General features: G+C 35.4%; 3 protein-coding genes across 5 annotated transcripts; 1 reads left to right on the forward strand and 2 right to left on the reverse strand.

Moving 5' to 3' along the window:
- Positions 1 to 534: 534 nt before the first annotated feature.
- gdpd4b (glycerophosphodiester phosphodiesterase domain containing 4b) lies at positions 535 to 7,644 on the reverse strand. Its single transcript, XM_079846601.1, has 16 exons — positions 7,004 to 7,644; positions 6,172 to 6,374; positions 5,795 to 5,898; positions 5,484 to 5,577; positions 5,194 to 5,253; positions 5,003 to 5,101; positions 4,818 to 4,911; positions 3,524 to 3,669; positions 3,198 to 3,280; positions 2,965 to 3,115; positions 2,619 to 2,843; positions 2,369 to 2,526; positions 1,673 to 1,820; positions 1,504 to 1,586; positions 1,301 to 1,380; positions 535 to 1,209 (listed from the first exon to the last, which is right to left on the reverse strand). Exons 2-16 carry the CDS (start codon positions 6,352 to 6,354, stop codon positions 1,145 to 1,147), a joined length of 1,773 nt encoding a protein of 590 aa, XP_079702727.1. The 5' UTR covers positions 6,355 to 6,374; positions 7,004 to 7,644; the 3' UTR covers positions 535 to 1,144.
- A 1,811-nt stretch (positions 7,645 to 9,455) lies between these two features.
- nadk2 (NAD kinase 2, mitochondrial) lies at positions 9,456 to 20,399 on the forward strand. Of its 3 annotated transcripts, XM_079846610.1 has the most exons (13): positions 9,456 to 9,527; positions 10,305 to 10,448; positions 13,675 to 13,763; positions 13,854 to 13,942; positions 14,561 to 14,642; positions 15,059 to 15,142; positions 15,761 to 15,897; positions 17,359 to 17,446; positions 17,594 to 17,737; positions 17,821 to 17,876; positions 17,983 to 18,036; positions 18,514 to 18,637; positions 19,509 to 20,399. In XM_079846610.1, exons 1-13 carry the CDS (start codon positions 9,516 to 9,518, stop codon positions 19,642 to 19,644), a joined length of 1,239 nt encoding a protein of 412 aa, XP_079702736.1. In that variant the 5' UTR covers positions 9,456 to 9,515; the 3' UTR covers positions 19,645 to 20,399. The 3 variants fall into 3 exon arrangements, with proteins under 3 accessions (XP_079702736.1, XP_079702734.1, XP_079702735.1); XM_079846608.1 differs by lacking the exon at positions 9,456 to 9,527 and having other exon boundaries at positions 10,074 to 10,448; XM_079846609.1 differs by lacking the exon at positions 9,456 to 9,527 and having other exon boundaries at positions 10,074 to 10,448; positions 17,642 to 17,737.
- Positions 20,400 to 20,949: 550 nt separating this feature from the next.
- skp2 (S-phase kinase-associated protein 2, E3 ubiquitin protein ligase) lies at positions 20,950 to 25,598 on the reverse strand (the record flags this gene model as incomplete). The annotated part of the gene is made up of 10 exons (XM_079846612.1): positions 25,448 to 25,598; positions 24,454 to 24,689; positions 23,173 to 23,287; positions 22,949 to 23,092; positions 22,709 to 22,843; positions 22,362 to 22,460; positions 21,599 to 21,726; positions 21,472 to 21,523; positions 21,273 to 21,380; positions 20,950 to 21,151 (listed from the first exon to the last, which is right to left on the reverse strand). Exons 1-10 carry the CDS (start codon positions 25,459 to 25,461, stop codon positions 20,950 to 20,952), a joined length of 1,233 nt encoding a protein of 410 aa, XP_079702738.1. The 5' UTR covers positions 25,462 to 25,598.
- Between the last annotated feature and the right edge of the window lie 1,430 nt (positions 25,599 to 27,028).

A 27,028-nucleotide genomic window follows, 5' to 3' on the forward strand; every position in this document is an offset into this window, starting at 1 on the left:
AATGTCTTATTTATATACTGGTATTATAGTATTTATTAATATTTTGAATCAGCTTTTATTTTTATATTTTCCATGTTGATTTTAGTTTTAGTCATTTTTGTGCACATTTGTCATTGTTATTACTATTGTTTGTTTTTATTTTGCTTGAATTTATTTTTATTTCAGTTTTGGTTTAAGTCATTTTAGTGCTTCAGGTTAAATATATTTTATTGCAGTTAGTTGCCAAGGACTAACTTTTTTAAACAAGGACTAACAAGGATTTCTTTTTTTTCTTTTTTTCAGCTTGATTTCATTTAGCAAAAACTATTTTTAATAGTTTTTTAGCTAACAACAACACTATTTGTAATTTGTGCAAGATTTTGTAGATTCTTGCAAATTCTTGCAAAACTCAGAGTACAACAATACTCTTGCCAGAATTTAATCAGACTTCAAATTAAAAAAATAACAAGATTGTAACAGTTTTAATGCGATTTAATGAGAAAAAAATCAAAGAGCAAATATCAGTTTATAAACTGAAAAACTAGATTACGGGCATCATGATTTCAGACAGACACGGATCGATCATATTGCAATAACCAAAGAATCTTTACACTGAATTATATTTTGTGGCTTAAGGTTTATTTTGAATCCATACATTAAATTAGAACAAGACAAAAAGGACAAAACATTAGCACAACAATTATTTATTCTTACACAATTAGGGTCCTCTCTGGGAGTAATGTTTCATCCAAAACCATGAAATTGATTTTAAATACCACTTAAGATGAAACATAAAACAAATGGATCCGCTAATATTTAAGTGAAGGGAAACATCATTTTAATCGACATTTATTTTCATTCATGCTCGAAATGGAAACCTTTAAGGAAAGCCTGAGACTTGTGAAATGCAATAATTCAAATGACAATCAAAAGTCAGAGGTGTAAGATCAGTCACTAGCATTTGTTAACTGTATGTATCCCATCATATCAGCTCACATGTCTGTCATAAGACAAAGACATTTTGTGACAATTAGAATTTATAAAATTGTAAGGGTGATTTCAATGTACCACTTAAACTGTGGTTTAAACTGGCTTAACTGAACATCAGTTAGTTGTTTGTTAATATAAGGGGTTAATTATGAACCAACAGTTTTAATCGGGCTCTTCAGAGAGATGGTACCTGCTTCTCAGAGCTGCTCATGTCGGATAAAGACCACACATCATTCACCTCTGTTCATGGGAACATGAAACATGATCAGCTTCAGATTATTCTTCATTTATTTGCCTTAAGAAGTGGTTTACAATATTAAATGCCTCTTACCTGTCCTGAACTGTCTGTAGGACCCATGTTCAAGTAATGAACTGCTGTCCACACTGCGAGCCAACCCACGCTCCCTCCACCTGGAATACATCATGATTGACAGTCTACAGATTGCCTTTTGTATGGAGTACAGAGTGATTTCGGATTGAAGCTAAATGTTCACAGTCAAAGTGAAATGATGTAAATTCTGTGCTCACACTCACCAGTGAAACACAAAAACAATCACAACGAGAAGAAGGGAAGTGATGTCAATGAGAGTCCACATAAGCATGTACTCATCTGGTGTCTGAGAGAGAGAGGAAACCCACAGGAAAAAACTCCTGAATGAGAAGATGAACAAATCCCTGACAACTGTAGATATGTGTCATTTACCATGAGAAAGAGTGGTCTTTGCAGGTTCTTGAGGATGTGAACAGCATTCGTGGCGACGGAATGAGCCCCTGCACACCAGGCTAGAGAATACAGCCACGGCTCGCTGATCACGTACAGGTTGGTGCTGATGTTGGCAGCAGCGTATTTTCTGTTATTGATAAAAGGTCACGCAACAATGCATGACATTTATGTGTGACATATATTATAGAGTATATTTGGGGTCTCGTATGCTCACCAAGTAACAGTAAAAACAGTAATATTGTGAAATATTATTCCAATTTAAAATAACTCTTTTCTATTTTAATATATTTTAAAATGTAATTTATTCCTGTGATGGCAAAGCTACATTTTTGGCAATTACTCAAGTTTTCAGTGTCACTTGATCCTTGAGAAATCATTCTAATGTGCTGATTTGGTGCTCAGGAAATATTTATTCGATTCTTTGATAATTAAAATGTTCAAAATCTTTTTTTTTTTAAATAGAAATATTTTGTCTCATTATAAATCTCTTTACTGTCACTTGATCAAATTTAGACAGACAGACAGATAGATAGATAGATAGATAGATAGATAGATAGATAGATAGATAGATAGATAGATAGATAGATAGATAGATAGATAGATAGATAGATATAATGAAGTGTGGAATAGATTTTACATCTATAGTGTGCATCTTTTTTAGCTTATCTCTTGAACCTGATTTCTTTCTCTGACATGGAGCTGTAATGGATGTTGAGTCTGGCTATGTGTCTGAGCTTAAGTTCCTCCACTGGTGCTTGTTCGCCTGTTGTCTGTTGTAAATCAGGGTTGATTTCTTGTACAAACTCCCTGAGCTGTGGAGGCAGCCACAGTACCTAGGTAAAAATGCAATAAACATATATAATCTAGAATCTACACAAAAGTCACCTTTTAAACTTTCCCAAAATGCAACAATGTAATGGCACACCTGACTGGAGTGAATGGATGACTCGTTCTGGATGACGTCCAGGGTGCGGGATATCCAGGCATCTCTATATGGGTGACCCCTGGGTGGCCGGTACAGATCAAAGATCACTAGTTTCCCATATTGAGCAGCCAAATCCAGAAAGGCCCTCAGTGTGCACACAGACTGATTCTGAGCCTGCAAGCGCTCATCTGCGCTCAGAGATGAAGCTGTTCCAAAGGGGTTTTGCTGAGTGGGAAACAAAAATACTCTTTGATTAATGTTTAAAGGTGGTTTTAAACAAAAGAAATATAATCTAGATAACAACTAATTCTTTTTTCAAGAGTAAAAAAGCTTCCCGCAGCCTAACAGAGAAGAACCAGGATCCAGCGTTGAGACTCTGCAGCTCTTTCCACGTAAACATGGCAGGTGAGGTGTGTGTCCAGTTAGGAAACACGTCTTTTACATTAGTTGTCCTGCGTAGGTTCTTATCGTGCATGAGGAAAGGAACTCCATCATAACTGCAGCAAGAGCAATGTTACAAACAATGTTATTGAGGACTTTTTTCCATTTTAAATAACACAGGCTTTCTATGGAGCTAACCTGATAGTCACATCGGTCTCCAGACCATCAGCTCCAGCTGCCAATGCCTTCTCAAAAGACATGTAGGTGTTTTCAGGGGCAAGCTGAGAAAAGATACCACAGAGGCATTGCTTTTTTTCTTCAGTCTGAACATGGTACACTGCATGTCTGGTACATCCTGTACTACAACAGTCTTGATATAATAATTGTTTTGGAAATACTGAACTAATAAATCACATCATCACATATTACATTAAACTTGGAAAGAAGTATTTTAACCTAAAAACTTTAATATTCAAATGTTAGTGCTTGAACCTGAAAAGCCTAAGAAGAAGAATGAAGTGTACCATTGGTGCTCCCCTGTGTCCAATTAAAGCAGGAGCTGATCCCAGACTGCTCCTCTCTTTAATGCAGGGCGAGTGCATGCCCAGAGGAACCAGGTAAAGAGACACTAGAACAGTTATATACAGCACCATCATGGCCATCCGTCTCACTTAAACAGACAAGGGCACATGTGAATTCACAGTAATAATATGCACTTTCTCTGACATAAGCTGCATCAGAATGGTGCTATTTTTTAAAGTCTTTCCTTTTTACAAGATATTTTGAAAATATATTATGCATGATCAGGGCTGTACAGTTACATATATAAAAAATTGGTCTGTGCAATGAACAAATTTACCACAGTAGCACATGTGCGATAAAGGTTGTCATGTGCGTGAGACAGATACGCTTTATTGTGTGAAGTGAGCATTTGTTGTGTGCTTATTTGTGTGTTAGATTAATCTAGGGCTGCACAATTAAAGGGATAGTTCACCCAAAAATGAAAATTGTCATCATTTACACACCCTCATGTTGTTCCAAACCTGTATGAGTTCCTTTTTTCTATTGAACACAAAAGAATATATTTCAAAGAATATTGGTAAATCAAACAGTTGGCGATAGCCATTGACTTCCATAATAGGAAAAAAATACTATGGAAGTCAATGTAGCTCCTCAACTGTTTGGTTACCAACATTCTTTGAAATATCTTCTTTTGTGTTCAGAAGAACGAAACTCATATAGGTTTGGAACAACATGAGGGTGAGTAAGAAGTAAGTAATTAAAATTTTTGAGTGAACTATCCCTTTAACACGAAATTCACTGAGATCAGAGAGGATCGATTGGTTTGCAGTAAATGCTGCTCCATCTTTGGAAGCGTTGTGAATTTGAGTCACTTATAATGTGCATTTGACAAGCAACAGATTTTATTTTTTCATAATAAATTAATACTTATAATAAAACTTTAGACCTTTCTAATGATTTATAGGAAAATGAAGCAGTATTTTCAAGTGCTCAATCAAGGATGATGTTTGGAGACTGATTAGTGATTGGGGTTTATTAACAAAATTGAGCAAGACACCTCTTAAGCAAGAGGTGTTACGTTTCTGCAGTCTGCCATTTTTGGCAAATAAAAAAAATGTTTGTGTGAAAAGGTTTGGATTTCGTGTGCCCTCTATGGAGCATTAATGTTTTTTGTCAGTCACATGCCTGTTTAAGAGATGAACTACTTGTGGTTGTTTTCAGAGATGGTCACAGACCTTTTTATACTTGTGTTATATTGTGTGGCCCTGTGCATAATATATTTAAACTCATTCTTACCTCTCATATTGAACCGGAAGACATGAAAGCCTACCGGCCAAGATAATAGAGTCATTAAAACCACACCACCTATGTGTAGATATGGGGCAGTTACCTGGCAAATGGGAATTGGGAACTTTAATTAAAAATGTCACAGTGAATTTTCTCCAATATCAATATTATATAGTAGTAGATAATAAACCTGCCTGAAAAGATAAAAGCACAGTCTTCCACTCCTTGCTCCATAAATCTGTGAGAACAGATGAGGCCACAATGGAGAGAATCAAAGTCACTGAGATCCCAATCTATCAGAAGAGATTTCATCAGTCACAAGTGTGAACAATTAAGTCTCTTTATGTATATACTTTCAGTAGTTACATAGTTGAGATGAAGTTACCTTGTGGCACCAATGTAAATATAACCTCTGGCCTTCTGAGAGAAGACAAACTGCCAACAGCTGTGAATATTAACATATTTCTTACCAGCAAATTATCATATGGACCTTTTAGTAACTTGTTATGGTGACTTAAAGCTTAAAAAGCAAACCACATTGACAATAATATGATAAGTACATTTAATATGTCACGTCTATAAAAATCTATAATAGTGATTTCATAACTGTGGGGTTTTGTAAAGAAATTAGGTCAAAACTGTAGTAATGAGAATAAATATTCTTAAAGCACATACCAGCAGAACAGCAACATAAGTGAACAGAAAAACAGCAAGAATCAACAACACAATAGACCATGGAAACCAGAAGCCCAGATTTCCAAAATTAAACCTGGAGACAAAGCGAGAGAATTATTACTTTAGTGTATCTCTCAGTTAAATTACCCAAGTTGAGAGGTCTTTAATAAATTACAAGTTCAGCTCAAATTATTTAGTTTAACTATTAAAGGATTGTTCCACGTTATAAACAACTTTGTTTTATGAACAGTAATGTGCTACCAAAAGAAGTCAATGAATCATTTAAAATATATCTTTTATGTGATACAAACCAGTCAAAGTCATTGTAGTCATTCCGTGCTTCACTCCAAAAGTACAGGAACACCAGACAGAGACAAAAGGTCAGAACGATCAGAGCAAAACTGCAACACTCCCGCTGCAAAACAGTTTTTAAGCCATTACATAACACATAAATCTAGCTAACTATCATTGCATTTTAAACCTGACCTAAATATTACAATAATAATCACAAAAGGACACAAAACTTAAAAGTAGGCAATTTTTGTGAGAAAAAAGGCCAGTGTATATTGAGCCTACTCATTCTGTAAGGGTTCGTATTTGCTTTGATCAGGTGAACTTGTACAAGTAAAGTTAACAGCTTCATTTGTAATGATCTGAGCATGTGCATTGTGAGTTAGAATGAGAGCACCTTAGAGCAGCAGCAGTGTCCAGACTGAGCATGTGTGCGCTGGGAACGTCTCCACTGGCAGCCGTAGAGTCCAGCTAGACAGGAGACGAAGAGCTGGTGCTCATAACGCTGAAGCAACCTCTGGCGTGCCACTTTCAGCTTTCCCAACTTCAGTTGGGTTACCTCGGCCGGTGCAGTGCCCATAAGCAAGACAAATGAGGGTTCTGTCGATATATAAACATATGGTTATTTTCACCCCTAAATAATTTCGCAAAATGTAAAAGAAGTTGAGATGATGTAATGAATAACCAATGTGCTATATTATATATAATGCAACTGTGTAATATTGTCTTTTGCTTCTGCTATATTTTATGCCAGTGTAGTTTCCAGTTGCCCAATTGTAAAAACTTAATTAATTAGACAATATGCAAGGCTGATTATACAACATGGTCCCCTCGTCCAGTACAAAAACCTAATAATGATGGAATTTCTCCAAATGTAACAGGGTAAATTACTCACAAAAAATACTTTATCATTCTTCAGCCTAATAAGTAGCCCCGCCCAAACGTATGCATTCGTTGAATTTGGATGAGAGTTGCCTCAGTTTTTTCAATTTTCATTGACATTTGTGGGGTAAAACAAAAAAGTATCCATAAAGGTAATTGTGAATTCATAAGACCTTTCTACATCCCACATCTATTCATAAACTTTGAGTCTACGGAGATAAAAAACAGACATTAGCCAACAAACTTGTTTACACTTTACAGAATCGCTGTCATCTTCACAGTATGGTTTTCGTATCGAATTTTTGTTATTATGAGAATAGGTAACGATAAACAGCCCAATGTCTCACCGAATGTCAGAACCCGGTCGCCGTCATATCAGAACCAAAAAACTATGCCGGGATCTCTGTCCGTGTCCGCTTTACTCCAGTGAAAGGAAATACCTCCCGTAGCTTCTTGACTGGCCGTTGAAGAGTGTGGCGCTGCTTGGATAATGAGAGCGTGAAAAATACCCAGTTCTAGAATCCCTGCGTTTGTGTTTCAGAACGGTACTATTGTGCGTCAGTGTCTGTTAAATGTTACTGTGAATTTGCATAACAAGAGGAGCGCTTTGCACTTGCGAGGCGTAGCCTACTTTTTTGTGTGGTTGTTTAGTCTTGGCGAACTTAAATGATATCTTTTAAAATTTTCTATAAACTGATAAATATATGAATAAGAAATTGAGCGAAAGTGTTAATAAATATGTTGGCCTTTCATAAGTAAATAGGATGCAAGTATTTCATTAAAAGTAAGCAATTTCACGAAGCCTTAAACAAAAATAGAAGCTCTATTGAATAACAAACAGCAATTATACGCATCTTAAAAGACACAATGCTACAGTCTACTTGAAGAAAATAGCTAAGGGGGTTGTATAAACTTCTGAGTTCAGTTTAGTTCACTGTCGTTGGCAAGAACTCTTGTCCATCCTGTAGGCAGTTATCCAAGGTATCTCTTCACAATCAAGAAGTTTTTCCACAATCAAGTGGTGCCACTGTGTGTGCAGAGACAAATTACTCTTGGCAAAATCAAGGCCACCCTCTGGATGTATAACACCTCTGTGAATTTAATTGGTGGAGATTAACCTAAAATTTAGGTTTAGGGATAGGTTTATAACCATAGGTTATAACTTGGGTAGGGTTAGGTGTGGCTGGACCTTCAAGCTCCACCCATTATACCTAGAGAAGGGTATCAGCAAGTCAGTCTCCACCCATTGGCTCTATAATAAGCAGTCCCTAAAAGCACACTACATCTCAGAGATGTCTATTGGATGTGTGTGTTTACATCTGGAAGACGTATTTTTTAGTGTGTTTTAGTGTTTTTAGTCAATTATGCCTCTAGAACGTTTCCTGTCAGACGTTAAATAGAGATATAGAAAACGTCTTTAAGATGTTTATGATTTAGAATGTTAAACTGACATCTTAAAGACGTCTCTCAGATGTTTGTACACAGCAAATGCTTTCTAGATGAAGCGCTCTTTAACAGACATCTTGCAGATGTATATGTGCTATCTGACACTTCTTGCTCAAGTTTTTCTTACAATATTATTTCAATTGAGCATCTGATTGTATTTATTCTTTTCTGAACTCACATTAAAGTGCTTTACTACCTATAAAATTGCAAGGTGGTCCAGGGCTAGTTGTCACACTTTTTATTCCAGTGAATAGCTTACTTCTATTTTTGTCTAGGTAGTTTTATTTGTAAAAAAAACAATTTCTGTATAGCAACAAAAAACAAAAAAAAATTCACCATTATTGGCCCGGAAAAAGATTCACTTGAACAAACTCATTGAAAACTCACCTCCCCATAGTTATTAGCAATTTTATGTTTTTGAGTGTAACAAGGTTTAAAGGATCAGGGAAGGAGGCGGGAACCGGCAAACGATCAACGCAACTTTAATGACAAAATAATCAAACAGAAAAACGAAAGTAAAACAGCAGCCCCTTACGGACGACTGTCGCATGTAAACATAATAAAACACAACATAAATGTCCCAGCCAGGCCTGGTTCTCTGTCGTCTTGCACTGTCATCACTCCTCCTTTTATCCTTCCGGAGCTCCTCCGTGAGATTCGAGACCGGTGTGGCAGGTGACGTTCATCTTGGCCCGCCCTGCTTGCAACATTGAGCTTGAACACTTGAGTGCTGCAGTGATTACATTTTTGTAGGCTAATCCGGAAGTTAGCATTCTTGTTCCCTCAACAAAAACCTAATAGGATTTTTTCTATAGGCTTTGAGACTAAAATGGTGCTAAAATGCTAATTCGTTTCCAGGTTTTGGCCAACAAAAATACGACATCTAATATAATAGGAAAATCATATCTATAATATGATATATGTTGTACATAATAACAACTGGGGTGTATACATTACAAACTTTGAGTTCAGCATAAATTATAAGTAGGCTACTCTTTTCAATATAGCCTAAGAGTTAGTCCTACACACTCCATGTTACATGTCAGCTTGATCACTCACGAATAATATGTCATGAAGCATTTTAAATCTACAAATAATTATAATATTAGAAAAAATTAAAATCTAGAACAGGGTTTAATGGCTGTTACTTTTGTAAATGAAAATTTCCATGCAAAATTAACAATTGTGTAGTGTCATCAACTATGGAAACGCCAGTGATACAGTGTAAAACAATCATCATGTGTTCGTCTATTTTAAATATTTTATGAAATGGATAGGACGATGTATTAAAATCTGGTTTTGAATGTATTAGTATCGCTGGGCGCCAGTGAACTGAGTGAAGAATGGGCACACTATCACAAAACCCGTCTATTCAAAGCCACGCCCACAGAGTCAGCGCTACGTGCTTTAAAGATGGCGGCATGTGTGAGTGTGGGATCTGATGTTTTTATTAGCCTCAACTTTGTGATTTGAAGTTCTGTATTTAGGTAGACGGTAAACTTCAGGTTTCTGTAGATCGCTTAGACTCGCGCTCTCCGTCGTAGGGCAGATAGACGGGGATGTGATTGGTCACTGCGCTTGGAGAGTTAGAGTTGGTGGACAGTTTGACACGCTAAAACTGACAGCTGTAATCAGCTAGCTGTTCACGTACACCTAGAAAGGACATCGTTCACGAAACCTTCAGCAAATGTGACCTTCTGTGCGTCCAACACTGCGTAGCCAGTAGGCGACAACCAGCTAACGTTAGTCAGATCACATCCGTAGGTTTAGAAAGATTAGGTGCTTAGTCCTTTGCCATTGTTATCAGGTGACCTGCGAGTCTCTGAATGCTGCTGGTTACATTAACTTGCAAACCTTACAACCCCATAGATTATTCAGTTGTATGTGTTTAGTGAAGTTTGTGTTGATTTTATTTATTTTGCCAAGAACCTCCAGCATTTTCAAGCTCATAAAGCCCCTTTAATGAATCTGGAAAAGTAGTTTTGACTGGTGGTCTGTCTATTTGAACAGGACAGGATTCAAGCCCTGAATGACAGCAAGAGCTGCAAAATTCTACATTAAATAGTTTTTCCCCTGACCATTTCTCCAATACTATTTTGCGGTAGTAGAATGCTATCCCGAGCTTTAAGGAAAACTCTTTATGGAAATCCAATAGTGGCGGGTTTCACTGGGAGCTACTGTAGTCGTCTGTGTTTTCATCAGACCGCCGCGTGTAAAGTTGCTTCGCAAGCTGAATGTGGCTTCAAACCTGCGAAGGTGGCGGTTGTGACTAAGACCACACGATATGAATTCGAGCAGCAGAGCTATCGATATGCGGGACTGTCGGAGGAGGATCTAAAACAGCTGGTAAGCAGACGCTTGTGAAGAGGTGAATTCACCTGTTTATCTGTGAATTGATCAAATAACGTTACACCGGTTTATCTGGTTACAGAACGTTTAAGGTGGGTGCTGTATTAAAACGGACATAAAAGTATCTTCAAGTAATGATAACTACATACATACTGTTGGCTTTACTTATACATTTGGGGAGGCAAAATTCAAAATCATGTCCCAGCTACACTTAATGTCACATTTTCCTGGTTAATGTTATCACATTTTCCTGGTTAAAAAAACAATGCATCAAATTACATAAAAAAGAAACCAAATGCAAATCTTTTTTGTATTTTTACATTAAATATGTAATTATGTTCTATTTATTAAAACCAAGTAAAAATCTCCAATTAGTGTTTTAAGCATTTTTTACACTTATTTCAAAATAACAATTTAATTTAAACAATATATTTTATTTGTGAACTGATGTTCAGCTGTTCTTTTTAATAGTCAACTTATTTTTGGATCATCAGTCATGCTCGGTAAACTCTGGTCACAATTTCACCAAGCTGATCGCTCACTAAAACTCCCAGAGTCATCATGTTTTCAGGCCATTTCAAGTTTGATTTTGATGTGACATAAAGCGTGATGTCTGACTGAGTTGTTTACTGACTTTTTAATTAGTCTTCCCATCAACGCCATCATTTTGTTCATTCAGACTGATTCGTGAACGCGCACGAAAACAAGAGGTGGGATTTATCGCACAAACCAATCATATCCAATCATAGCTCAATGGAGGCATTGCCTCCTCTCACATGACTTTCCCTCATTCATTCTCACTTACCCCCCACTTAACCCCCTGCACGCTTTAGGTGGGTCTGTTAAAACTCAATGGGCTCAGGGGAAGCAAGAGAGACACTAACTCCAGCTGTAACTTTACCTGCTAGTGTCACTGTTGGACAGTGTTACTTTAGAAAAAAGAGTGATTTATACCCTATTTAATGTCACACTTTGTAATATTTGAGTTGTTTTATTTTTGTAATATGGGTTATTTTTCTTACAATTTTTTGAGGAGGCACTGCCTTGCCTCCTCGGAGGAAATGCCCCTGATTTTAACCCGCTATTCGAAAAACCCAAATGACTTGCTTCCGGGTTGACCTACAAAGTGACGTCATAACTAAACAGTTCTATCCACCTTATTTTTCAACGCGGAAGTAAGCTATTTTCTGTGAATGTGCAAGACTTCCAGTTCATTAGCCACTATAGGGAAATAACGAGAAGAATAACAAAGTGCCATTAATGGTAAAACAGTTTGCGATACAAAACAGCGTGTTTATAATTAGGCCCTAAGCCACTACATTAGGGAAGAAATACCAGTCTGCAATATCAAGTAGCATAACAAGCTTTTTGTACAGCTAAAAATAACTGGAAGCGGATGACACCAGAAGCCAGACACATTAAATTTACAAATGGCCACGGACACTCTTACATGAAAAATAAGATGGATAAATCTGCATTAAGGTATTTTCATTTCAGACTTTATGTAAAAACTTTTACATAATCTTAAAACACATTTTAAGATGTTAAGGATTAAAGTTTCCTTTAAAACACATGAACAATTCTCGCCATTCAAAATCTATCAGTTGGCGATGATGTCATTTGTAAATTTCCATACTGAACTGTAATATAACTGAACTGAATATAAGACTAAATATATATTTATACATACAAACATTAAAGTATTTTTAGAGCGTATAGCGAGATCGACTCGATTACGTCATCGGCAGTGCTTACTTTGAGTGGACGGAGCTAAAGAGCTTATTTGGCCTGTGGTTTTTTTTCCGTCTCTCTGATTGGTGTAATTTTCGGTATCATGGGTAATGTAGTTTTTCACTTACGCTGCTGACGTATTTCCGGTAGAATCTCAGCCAGTGTCTTTACTTCCGCATAGCGCGTTCTGTGTACTAGCGGCAAAACTTTCATAAGATTAATTTTCTCAGAAACTGAGAAAAAACGATTTTAGAAACCAACCGATTCGCTAGTCGGATTTCGCATGATATGAGAGAATACTCACCCTCAAAGTTGACGATGTAGCTCGAAATATATCATTTAAAGCCCTTCTCTTTCTTACTCTTGGGTGTGACAGCTAACTGCCTCACAATATTGTTAACATCATTCACGTTAACCGCTGGAAGTTCTTGTAAACAGCGAGTGTAATTTACCATTATTTTTACCGTAATTTTCCTGCAGCACCGGATGTAACTAGGCGAGCTGAGACAAAACGCGAAAGCGATCGTACATAGAGCCTATTCCACTGTTAAACATGATTATTTTACACTAAGCTGAATAAAAGTGGGCTGATGGCTACAGCAGAAGTAAATAACATCAATTAACAACCGTGGGCTCAGAGTAGGTCTGTCTTTAAAGGTTTAGTGGACAAAATGAACGGAGTGCTTCATTTTCACCTGGATTTCTGCTGTTGAATATGATTATTTAAAAATAAGTTGAAAAAATGCGGGCTGATGGCTTTAACAAAATCATCGATTAACAACTTGGCTATGTAGTTCATAGTAGGTTTATGTTGAAAGGTTTAAAGTTATCGTTCAAAATCAATTCCCCGATGGAGAAAATGAATGTGATTTTTATTTCCGGAACCTGACTGTTGCACTCTGTTCTTTTGGTGTGATTTACTTGTTACTTTTTTATTAACATGGGTAATGACATTTTTATCAGCAGGAATACCACTGTTAAACATGATCATGTTAAAAAATCAATCCTCCTATGGAGAAAATGAGTGGGATTTTTTTACTTCTGGAACCACCCTCACTTTCTCCCCCCTCCCTTTATCTATATGTTTACTGAAGGCATTCATATTTAGCTATTAGATATAAATATTAATATCTTCATTGAAATATTTATATATGTAGGGGTTAACTTTTGGTTTACCTAAAACTTTTTACTTTTACTTTGCATTCTGTTTTCTGACAGTGTTTAATTATACTGCTCAACAAAAGAAGTCTGTTAATATTTGACCTCCCTTTCCTGTTGGTACTATTGTTAGCTCAATTCAGTAGCAAGCAAAATGGGCTTAGAGTATTTAACAGTCCACCAACAATGCCTGCAGCAAAATTGTATTAAGAAGTCCAGAGTCCAACTAACTCCACACAATGTTAAAAGACTGTTTATTTTTACTAGTGATGATATTTTCAAGAAGCAATACATTGTTTATGATATTTAATCTGCCGTCGTCTTGTCATCACAGCTTGCCCTAAAAGGATCCAGTTACAGTGGGCTTCTGGAGAGACACAATATACACACCTTTAATGTTGGACAGATTGTGGACAGTCTACAGTAAGATGACACCCAAAAATGGAAATTCTGACAGTATTTGAAATAATTTTCAAACAATTTTCAAACAAGACTTTCCTTTCATCTTTGTAGGAAACAGGGGATTGAGGTGCGCATTGTAAAAAGAGGAGAATATGACGAGGACACAGTACGATGGGCCGATGCCATTATCTCTGCTGGAGGTAAAGCTCAGGTGTTTGGTTTTTATACTTGATTGTTTAATTGTGCACCAGTTGACATATGAGAGATGGTTTCACAGGACTTTATGCAAGTGTGTATATATAGGGCCTAAAATTAACCCTCGCCAAATGCAAGTAAAAATCTGTGTTGGCGAGTATATGAAGCGTGTCAATCGCCACTTGGCCGGTAACATTCTTAAAAATTCGAACAATGCAAAATTGTGAGAACGTGAAGAACATGAGAACATGTGAGAAGCTCTCATTCACATCTTTTTGCACTTGAAAAGACATATTCAAACAAAATGATGTCTAAATGCCCATCTTGGGAAGTATCCATGTAAACTTAAGAGTCTTTAGTGAATAAACAGTATATTGATTCTTAAACTCTTAAAGTTTTAGCAGCCTAATATTCCTAATATAAGAACAATCATTCATCTTGCCTGAATAACTTCTGTAACTTTAATAAGGATTAATCTGTTTTATGGCTGGTAAAAAAAAAATATATGGCCGGTAAAGTCACCGGCCATTGGCAGGTTTGGCAAAAAGTTAATTTTAGGCCCTACATATACATATTATTTGCGTGTGTGTGTGTGTAAAATTCTAACAGACATTATTTCATAGGTGATGGAACCATGCTACTTGTTGCCAGTAAAGTGTATGATAAGAACAAACCTGTATTGGGGGTCAATACAGACCCAGAAAGGTAATAAAAACTAGCCTATTGTGAGTTTAAGTTTATGGTAACACTTTACTTAAAGCCCTTATCCATAATGCATTATAAAGGTGTTCATAATATTATAATGCATTATATATTTTCATAAATAATTGTTACCAAGTTAAAATGTATCATAATATTTGCAGATTCTGAAATTGGTTGTTTGTCATGTGTTTCAATGCATTATACTTTCTACAGGTCTGTTAAATGAATAGATAAGTATTATAATGTATCAGAACTGTGGTTACAATTATTCATGAGACCATGCAATGCATTATAAGGTGCATTACATGGCATAATTAATGCATTAACATTATTTTATAATGCATTATACTTAAAGGCTTTAAATTAAGTCTTACCAAGTTTATTTGTTTCATAATGTACATGTGTTTTTGTATATGAAGGTCAGAGGGCCACCTGTGTTTACCTGTGCACTATACACAAGCCTTTTCTGAGGCCTTACAGAAACTCAGGAAGGGTGAGTTCAGGTAAGTACTTCTTATTTACTCTTGCTTCGGCAGTAATCCAATTTGCTATATAATCCAATTTGCAATCAGTTGTTTTCTTCTATGCTTCTTGCTAAAGTACTCTGCAAAAGACTATTTTATTTATATAGCACATTTCAATTCATAATTCAGAGTACTTTACATTTTAAAAAGGAATACAAAATAATGATAAAATCATAACACGTTTAAGAAGTAAAATAAAAACATTTATTCTAATAAAAATTGATAAAAAATAAAGAGAAAAGATTAAATGATTAATACATTGTACTTACTCAAATAAGTACTGAGTTATATTAATTAACTACTTACAATAACTACTTACAATAGAGTTATGGTTAGGATTAGGGATTGGTTCAGGGTTAGTTACTTGTAATTATGCATAATTTAATGTTATTACTATAGTAAGTACATGTAGTAACACCTTAAAATAAAGTGTTACCGACAGTTTAAGTGCTATTTAGCAAGATTGAACTTGACCAATTCAGAGAGACCACTTCAGAGCTGCTAAGATCTACCCATTTTTGGAGTCGCCCGTTTCATTCTAATCATCATTGTACCTGCTTTATGCCGTCAATATTTTCCCCTTTCTATCTTCACCAGGTGGCAGTGGCGTCAGCGTATCCGTATGTACTTGGAGGGCACCGGGATCAACCCGACTCCAGTGGACCTGCACGAGCTGCAGCTGAGCCTGGAACAGCACAGCAAAGCACACCGGATCACCACTGAGACTGAGTCCCGTACTACACATTACTATCTCAACCAAACATTCCTCTCTGCTGCTTTACTGCATCTCACAAATACTGGCAAAAATGTTCAGCTCATATTTCAGAGCAAAATTAAGGAGAAAGGACAGTAATGTGAATGAGTTTTGATTTTCTTGCAATAAAATGATGAGATTTTTGGTGCTTAATTATTGCAGAAAATATAGAATATAATCAAATTAAATAAAGTATTATAATATATATAACATACATACACATATATATATATACAGTATATATGTATGTGTATATTTAATCTTTTCATTTGTAATTTTTATTTTATTTTCAACAATACTCAAGCACATTTTCCCCAAAACGTCTCATTATTGTATTGTAAAAAAAAACTTCTCATTACTGTAGTACAGTAATGAAAATCAGCACAGCATATATATAATATAAATGTTTTAAAATAAGTCTCTTCTGCTCTTAAGGCTGCATTTATTTAATCCAAAATACAGCAACAGTAATATTGTGAAATTTTCAGTTTTCTACTTGAATATATTGATGGCAAAGCTGAATTTTTAGCATCATTACTCCAGTCTTCAGTGTCACATGATCCTGCAGAAATCATTCTAGTATGATGATTTGATGCTCATTTCTTATTATTATCAATGTTGAAAACAGCTGTGTACAAATCCCCCCCCCCCCCCCCCCCCCATGATTCTTTGATAAATAGAAAGTTCAGAAGAACAGCATTTATCTGAAATGGAAAGCTTTTGTAACATTATACATTTCTTTACTATCACTTTTGATCAATTTGATGCATCCTTGCTGAATAAAAGTATTAATTTCTTTAATTTCTTTCCAAAAAAAAAAAAAAAGATTCTGGCCCCAAACTTCTGAAAGGTAGTGGTGAAAATTTAGCTCTGCCAACATATAAATAAATGCATTTTAAAATATATTCAAATAGAAAACAGTTGTTTTAAAATGAAAAAATATTTCACAATATTTCTGTTTTTGCTGTATTTTGGATCAAATAAATGCAGCCTCAGAGAGCAGAAGAGACGTCATAAAAATCATACCGATCTAAAACTTTTTAGATTTTTTAAATAGCAAATTTAGATTAAAAAAAAAAAAAAAAAAAAAAATCTTTGTGAGGTTCACCCAAACAGGGTTATTATATTTATATTATATTGAATTTATAGTACATTGATTTTATTGTCAGTTTCATTTTTTATTTTAATTTGATTAGTTTTAGTTTAGTTTCTGAGTTATTTAGTGTTTTATTTTTAGTATTTTAAGGCTGATAATGTTAATGCACCTACTGGTATCATTTGAAAATATGCATCTGTTATATTTCCCAATACATTCATGTCTACTGGCATTTCATGTTTCATGCAGTCCGGCCATTCTGCTGTGAAAATCTGACTAATTCATCGTAACTAACTCCTAACTATTGTTAGAGGAGACAACAACTATATCATACTTTTGCGACAGGTACGACACACGACAGTTCTAAAAGGCCTCACCTACTCCCTGTCCGAGGGCTCAATGAGATCTTCATCGGGGAGTCTCTGTCCTCCAGGTATATATCCCTGCCCTCCTGTCTGTGATGTTGTGGAACCAGTCGCCAACCATGTCCTAAGGACACTGCACCTCATCAACCACGTTTCCTCCTTCACTTCATGCATCCCCCCATCTCCCCTTACTTGTGGATTTCTGTTTGCCACAGGGTGAAGTATAAATCCTTCAAACCCCATCTTACCCTCTCGCTTCATAGGGCTTCATACTATGAAATCTCCATTGATGACGGGCCGTGGGAGAAACAGAAGAGCTCAGGGCTCAGCATTTGCACTGGAACTGGATCTAAAGCCTGGTGAGTCAAAGCATTACTTGACTGAAGTGATCTGATATGATCTTATATTGTTGTTACCAAATCATTTTTCTTCCTTCATCCAGGTCCTACAATATTAATAAGCTTGTGGAGCAGGCCGTCGAGGATGTCCTTAGAATAGGTTAGAAACACAAAAAGTAAAAAAAAAAATATATATTGTGTTATGACAGCACAGTTTACAATCGACAGTCAGTACAAGCATGATTTAGATGTTTTCTGTATCTTAGGAAAATCAAAAACGGGTTTGGATGTTCCTCTAAATCGGGAGTTCATTGCGAGTGGTGAGTTCACAATAGAATATCTGGTAACACTTTACAATAAAGTTCCCTTTGTTAACTATATTAGTAGTTAACATGAACTAACAATGAAAAATACTTGTAAAGCATTTATTAATCTTAATTGAAGTTAATTTTAGTATTTGCTAATGTTATTAAAATCAAATGTGTCTGGTAATATTATTTAAGGTACCTGAACTAACATGGACTAACAATAAACAGTTGAATTCTTATTAACTGACGTTAACAAAGATAATAAATACTGTTACAAATGTATTGATCATTGTTAGTTAATGTTTGTAATGCATTAACTAATGGAACCTTATTGTAAAGTGTTACCGAATATCTTTTTGAAAAATTGTATAAGTAAATAAGTGTAATTTGTATTTTAAAATGACTTTTTATAGTTTTAATTCTGTTAAAATATTTAACTTATAAAAGTAATATTCTGCCATTTAAATAATTTTCTCTCTTTGTGTTCAGTGACTGAAACATACAATGAGTCTCTAATCTTCGGCCCAGAGGAGGACAAACTTTTCTTCAGTATAAGGGAGCCTATAGTCAACAGAGTATTTTCCAATAGCCGACAAAGAGGTTTTGCCAAAAAGTACGTTTTCATTTCCATCCTCTTACTACTTAGGTTAAATGTTGAAAAATGTCTGCATTATTATATTAACTCTTTCCCCGCCATTGACACAAATTTCTGTCTTTTGTGAGAAAAGCTTCCCCGCCATTGATGGAATGTTCCAGTGTTCCATATTTTCACTGTTATACGCTAGGGGGCGCTATTACACACCTTTTGAAAGAGCACTGAATCTCCTGATCAAAACACATTCGAAGAATTTTTTGTAGTGGATTAAAAGCAGAGTCTGTTTTTTCTTTTTATGTATTGCATGTTTAGATATTCATACAACAAAATATTCTAGGGCCATAAAATTTGTGAAGATTATCAAAAACATCGGCGGGGAAAGAGTATAAAATATAGCGGGGTACATATAACATTTGTAAAAAAAAAAAAAAACATTTTATGTTTGTTCATAATACATTACTATTTAACAATACTATATTCATAAAATGTATAGATTGTAGGTTGTTAAATTGTTTATTGTTAGTTAATAATACCTAATCCATTAACTGTTAACAAATCAAACCTTATTTTAAAGTGAATAATTCTTTATACCCCCGGTTTCACAGACAAGGCTTAAACCTAGTCCCAGACTAAATTGCATGTTTGAGCTGTTTTAACTGAAAGCAGCTCACACTGACATTTCTTACAATATGTCAGTGCCATTGTTTTGACTTGATGCACACCAGTAATAAGACACGTTTATAAAAGCTACTTAAATGCCCTAATTGATCTAAGGCATAATCCTGGCTTAATCTAAGCCCTGTCTGTGAAACCAGGCCCATATATATTTGACTAAAAGGCTGTTAAAAATTGTGTGATAACGTTAATGCTAACATGCTTGTTTCTATAGGGTTTGTGTCCGCTCAAGGTGCTGGGATGCCTGCATGGTGGTGGATGGTGGGACGTCCTTCGAGTTTAATGATGGTGCCATTGCTACCATCAGCTTAAATGAGGACGACCTGTTGCGAACTGTCATTCTTGATTAAATCATTTGATACATCAAACTGTTGCTCCATGAACTTCTATATTTAGGACCGAATGGTTGTCTTTAGACTGAGATGGACATTGTGTTATTTAAGCACTGAGTTTTAAGGGAGGTTTGCAGATGATATGTACATATTTCATACTTCTGTAGTCTATGCTTCTTTAAATGACCCTTTGGTTGCAGCCCTTAGAAATGAATTCAAATTTTCCATAGAAACATCAGCATTAGATTGTCAAGTGTCACATCACTATTGCTTTATTTAAACAATGGTCCAGAAATGCCCATGTTACTGAAATGTGATTAGAACTTTTTGTTGACAAGATTATTTATAATACATATTGAACACTGTTGTGCCAAACATGCACAGTCTGAAATGGCAACCCATGAAAAAAAAAGAAACTTGATATTTCATTGTTTTTGAGGTACACAATAGGGCAAATGGTTGGATGGGGAGTCCATCTCTTCTCCATCAGGTCCAACCATTGTGCAAAAAGCTCATTCAAAACATGTCAGAATTTTGTAAAACCACATTTTCAGTTTTTAAAAATTTCTGCTTTTATGTATTTTAATGCATCATTTACACTTGGAAAGTATCATTTTGTGTGACTTGTGAAACAAATCAACTCACATGAGGATGACTTTAAATAAAAAGCAAAACATTTATTTACAATTCAGATTATGTAAACAATTCATAAAATTACATTTACATGTCAAAGTTGTACAAAATTCAAGTTTTCCAATATTAAAACTGGTCAGAAAAATGGAAGATTCACAATATTTTCTTTGCTGCTAAAGCACCTGGTGTAATGCTTTTGTATGATAAAATAATTTAGAAATGGTATAAAACAACCATCAAATTATTCTCTTATTACTAAACTAGACCTTTGATAATCCTATAGTAAAACTGGAAATGTACTTGATCTTGGCAGGAAAGCAGATCTTGCATTTTACAAATAGAAACTACTATATTCTAGATTTCACCTGAAGCAACAAATCTAATAAAACTCACTTACCAGCTATTGGTACCAAACAGTTCAAATATACCACTAACAATCTTTTACCACAAAATAAGAGTGGTTGTGGTATAAGATATGATCTTTGCTGCAACATAAGAACACCACTCAATTCAAGATTGTCAGGACCTAGAACACAATTGTCATCTTCACAAAATTGAAACTGTTACAATATAAAACAAGAGGACTTACTAGTGATGTTTAAGACATTTTTAAAACCACAATTATTAAGTCACAATAAGAGAAATACTGATCTATTTGGTTTACCCTGTAATCATCCTGGATTAAAAACATTAATGTTTGTAGATGAGTCGGCAGTGCATTCCCCAAAGTGTGCGATCTTTTCTTGATGACGAGGTGGGACGTGCCACAGTGGAGAAAGGCTGTGTGTTGATCTGTATGTGCGGTAGACCTTTACAAAGAATGGGCAGGTAGCTGTCCTGTATGAGCCCGAAGACCTCCAGGGTCTGCAAATTTAGAAACTTTTCAAAGTCACTGTGTAGAGGGGAACAAAAAAGAGAAAGAAAATGTATTGCTTGTATGTAGACTATATACAGACATAAAAGCACTCGAAGAGAGACCATGCTGTCTTTTCTTTCTGAACTCAATCTCTTACATGAGAGAAGCTGGGTGGATCTGATAACAACGGCTCAGTCCCAGATGTTTCAGGGAGGAAAGTTGCTGCAGGACCAGGAAACTGTCTGTCGTCACAAGCACGCTATCACTGTAATGATAAAACATAGCCAAATGTTAACCTTCTGCTGTGTGCTATCATGCATCTGATCCACAATCATCTTCCCAAATCACAAACTCACCTCAAATCTAGGTTTGTGAGGTTGGGACATCTTTTTACTATAGCTTTGACATCTGAAACACAAAAATGTATAAATTATCTTTGAAAAAAAAAAAAATTCACAAAGCCAAATTCCATGCTTTCCTCACCTTCCATGATGAGGTTTTGTCTATAACCACTGATGTTCAGTTGAGTGACGCTGGAGGGAATGTTGTTAGCAATGGCTTGAACATGAAGATTGTTGAAGTCACACCACGACACGTTCATTTCTTCAATTCTGGATTGAGAAAAAGATGTTGTGGGTTTTACAATGGGTCAAAAACTACCTTTACTGATAATGAATACATCAACATATATAATTAAATAAATAATAATAATAATAAAAAAAGTCAACATAAGACAGAAAATTCTGCTCCTCAGGCTTAATACTACTACTACTACTAATAATAATAAAATACTTTGTCCTTGAATTTACAATGATCAAAAGTGAAAGTAAAGACATTTATATTATTTATTCAAAGAATTTCAAATAAATGCTGCTCTTTTGACCTTTATTCAACAAAGATTCCTGAAATAAAATTAAAGTATAATGGTTTCTTCAAAATATTAAACAGCACAACAGTTTTAACATTGATAAAGAAATGTTTCTTGAGCAGCAAATATTAGAATGATTTCTGAAGGATCATGTGACACTGAAGACTGGAGTAATGATGCTGAAAATTCTGCTTTTCCATTACAAAACCAAAGTACATTTTAAAACACAATAAAAAAGAAAATATATATTTTAAATTGTAATAATATTTTAACTGTGCTTTTGATTAAATAAGCTTTGGTGAGAACAAGAGATTTCTTTCAAAAACATTCTGAAAACCTGACCAACCCCAAACAAAGCTGTACATCAGTTAATCTTACCGAGTGCAAGATTTCAGCATCTCAGCCAGAGATTCAGGAGAGAAGCCAGAACAGCCACACAAATTCAGCCGGACAATCTCAATATTTTGAGTAAGAGAACTGCAAGAAAGCAAAATAAAAAAGGTTTAAGGAATCCTAAATCCAACAAAACTCCATTAAATGTGTCATTTCTACAATAAATATGATCACTTGGCAGACATCCGTAGTTTCCCCACTGGTATTTACAACTTTGTGGTGGCTTTATTTTCGTTCAACTCGTAAATACGATCTTTCCGACACGACTTGAACGCACCAAAAATCTACGGATAAGGTGTCGTGTGCAAAATGGCTTTTAGACTATCACTTACTGAATAATACTATCAGAGAGCACCAATCCTTCGAGACTGAGATTCTGTAGATGTCTGCAGCGAAACAGGATGTCTTCTAGAACAGACGTCTCCACTGTGCAGTTTGATAAATCCAGATGCTGGATGCGAAGTTTCCTGTAATTCAAACAGCACTGAAAATGACCAATGCAAGACAGCAATAACAGCAGGAATTACACAACATATCTTAACTGTGGCACCATGAAAACACATATTACTCACTCTGTACTTTTAAAAGTGGGTTGACCGATGCAGGTGTGTGGACAGCGCAGCCTCAATGCCCCAGCTGAGAGCACCTGCCCAAGCTCCGCATCTAACTGAGCTTTCCCCACCAGGTCCACACCGTGCCACAGAGACTCATCAAACCTGCAAATGCAGAGTTCCGACTATTAGTATTTATATCACAGGTGATCAGTGGTCTTCCAAACTTCCAACACTGGACTTACGCTAAACGATGCCAGCGCTTGCAGACCCGTGACGTCCTGAGGAGATCTTGCAGTGAGAGACGAGACAGGATTCCCAGCAACAGCTCATCAGGTAGGCTGTCCCAACACAAGCCTACTGAGGGACGAGCAAGAAATCAAATTAGGCCTTCTACTGCTCACACAGTTCATCTTATGAGCAATTAAAGTACTAGGGTTTTAATAAAAAGTTCTCTCATGCAACTATATCCCATGTTCCTTTACAGCACTTAGACTTTACAGGTTTATCTGAATGGAAACAGGTTTTGTCTTGTGTATGAGGCATGAATAGCCAGGATTTTGTTTTGTATATAGAAATACAATTTAAAAGGTTTGCATATGTGTGCATCTTAGACAGATGTTTCTTTTCATATTTGATACATCAGGCTTTTATGACCATATAGTTTGATACTGTGAGAATAGAGCTCACGCACGTGTGAAAAATTGTATTCAGAGGCCCAAACTGAACAGAAATATGCAATTTGGCACAGTATCAAACTATAAAAAGTAAGATGAAATTCTAAAAGCTTGTAATGTACAATGATGAGATTTTCAGACTACTTGCATAAAATGCATATAAGAATTAGGTGTCAGTACCTCCTTAAAATGTCAAATATTTCAAAGCTTAGTTTTATGATCAAAGCGGTGTTGCTGTTTAATTGTGATGTCAAAATGATGCGATGCAATACAATGATAATTGAGAAATAAACATTCCTTGAAAGCCTGATGTATTATACTTGATACACTTCAAAATGCTTTTTTTCCTAGTTACACTTTATTTTAAGCTGTCATTGTTATTATATATTTAAGTACGGAGTAATAACAACAACGTACTTACTACTATAGGGTTAGGTTGAATGTTAGTTGCATGTAATGTAATTATTTACTGTTATTACTATGGTAAGTACATGTAAAAAAAATAACTAAAATAAAGGGTTACCCTTTTTTCTTAAAAAAAAAGTATGGATAATCAAGTTGCATCAGTTTAGTAAATGTTCATCTTGAAATATTAACAGGGAGGATAAGTTTACTTGATAATAATCATTTTAAAGATTTCACACCAAAATGACATACCACAACCAATTATATACATTGTTCTTATTAAAAAGTATGATCTATCAATCAGAGGGCAAAATGCATGACATAGATTGTGTACAACAGGTTCTTCAGCAGTTTTGATCATGTTGATCATTTAGAGGCTTTAGAAATTCATGTATCAAATATGATACAGTAGGCTTGATAGGGTTAAAATTATCAGTCACAAACCTGATGATTCTCTTCTTTTTCTGGGGCGTCTGGCAAGAAAAAATACGTTTTCCTCATTTTCTTTCCCTTTTGCAGAAGTCAGGGGCTTTTTGTGTGGAGGTGACCATTGCTGGATGAGCTCGTTTGGAGTGTTTTCTGTGTCTAGACCCCCGCTGCCGGCGGGCCGCCTTTTCCATTTAGTCCTCAGAGGCCTGCACAAGGATCCCTCCAAATTCTCATTCAATTCTTGAAACGGCCTACATAAAATCAAGGAAACATTAAGCAACACCAACATTTCTTGCTGTTAAAAGGATATTCATAGAGGTAGCAGCAGAAAGCAACATGAAACCATTCCCTCGAGCTCCCAAACATAAGATTGTTGTAGGCTGAAATTATGTAATCTGTACAATGTATAAAACGAGTATGCATAATCTCTCACTACACAATATGTAATATTTGAGATATTTGAGTGATTCCAACTTTTTTGATTATTTTTATAATGTAAATTCCACGCTCACTTTACAAGTTCTGTGATGCCCGCCATTTGTCGCGAGCGCCTCTATACCAAAAATAGCCCCATACTAATGTGCCTTTTAGAAAAACAAAACTATATATGAACCAATTAAACCATCAAATAGATACAAAGAAAATTCATGATTTAAATTGGCTAATATAAATTCACGATTGGTGAAAAAAATCATCCTCGCGCGTCACGACACAACTGGTGGCGCGCGCCAACAGCACATTCAACTAAAATGTATTTTTAAAAAGCGTCCCGTAGAACTATGCACTAGAGATCTAAAGTCCTGTTTTAACTAGTAAGATTATCACTGTGTTAAGTGCTTCTTATAATGCACCAAAAAGGTTATACAAGTTATAAAATACACCAAAGTGGAGGGAGAATCCAAAGTAGTAACGTTATACAGAAACACACAGTTTCTATTTTCAGGAAATACGCGCTATGTAAAATACAAATCAGAATTCAGGTTTGCTACATGAAAATAAATATTATTACCTTTCGTTTGACATATTGACTTCGTAACGTTACTAAAGTATTAACGTCTGCCAACTTTTAGAAGTAGCCAGGCTTCCTTCCCCACTGGCTGGCGGCGCATTTAAACCTGCCTGCAGACCGCCTGTCCTGCTGCGATGCCATTGGCTGCAATGTGGTTGGCCGGAAGTGATGCATCTCTGACAGTGGATGGATATTGACTTGCCGCCCTCTACTGTGGAGGACTAAACACCACCATACGGTTTGTCCCATGTCAAAACGTGGTGTCAATGTGAAGTTACTTTCATCCCAAAGTACAATTTAAAACAGATTTGAATAAAATAAAATTGATGCACAAAATCACACATACAGGAACTAGAAAGTTTAAACCTGTGCCTCTGTGGATTCCCAGCAACAGCTCATCATCAGGTGGTAGACTCCCAATCTTTCTTACAGTGATGGACTCAACCAACCAACTCAAGCTTGCAAAGGGAGAAGCAAGTAAACAAATTATGATCTCTACATATTATAAGATGTAACATGGACTGTATGAGCAATAATTACGATTAAAGCAATTTAATAATAAAATTCCACTGAATTTTCTTTAAAGTCTTTTCATAACACTTTGACTGCATCCAAAATGGGTAATACCATTATCAGTGCATGTCTGTTTGAATCAGTCTATTCTATTGAATCTAAATACAATTGTATATCCCATGCATACATTTCTCGCACAGTTCCTAAATTAAAATTAATGTGAAATGGTTATAATGTTTACCTCTTGACTTGAGGTCACTTTACGACTAGTGCGAACGAATAGGTAAAATACTGATAGGAATAGGTAATATACTAATAAAACAGCATAAATTTAAAAAATTATTTACAACCACAAAAAATAAAATTAGATCATATGTTAATTTTGCCATTTTGAATCGAAAACTATGATTTAATAGTTTAACACCACAACTACAATTAGATCTATAACGTATTTGAGCATTTATTTATTTCTCTTTATTTATTTAAAACCCTTTTAATCCTTAATTAATTTAAATAACAAGACCAATTACCACTCTCCTTTCCAGTTACCTTTCTTATTGCCCTTATCAAATAGTGGCTGTACAAATGAGGATTTCAGCTGCTTGGTGTAAATATTTGGTCCCCAAACACACCTTTGAATCTCCTGAATTTGTCACACATAATATAAACGAGACTGAAGGTAATAATTTTACTTTTTTATAAGAGTATGTATTAAAATCAATACTAATTGTTTATAAATATTACAATTTATCAAATAGAAAAATAATGTGCAAAGAGTCTCAGAAATATCAACCTGTATGTTTCTTTTCCCACTCATAGTACGCTCTAAAATTGCAGAAAATGTTTATGCTATTTGAAATTGATGTTTAGAGAAATACAATGATTGACAAATAAATTACATCCAGTCATATTTACAACTGTAACTAGTTTAGTTTTGCGATACACAACAAGTTAAACAATCTCTCAAACTCTAGCATCAAGTTGTTTTAAACATTGACTTTTATGATATGGTTCTTGTTTACAATCTCTGTCAGATGACGCTCAATAGGAGAAAAGTTTTCTTCAGGA

Source organism: Squalius cephalus (genome assembly GCF_949319135.1).
Source record: "Squalius cephalus genome assembly, chromosome: 17".
Taxonomy (NCBI): Eukaryota; Metazoa; Chordata; class Actinopteri; order Cypriniformes; family Leuciscidae; genus Squalius; species Squalius cephalus.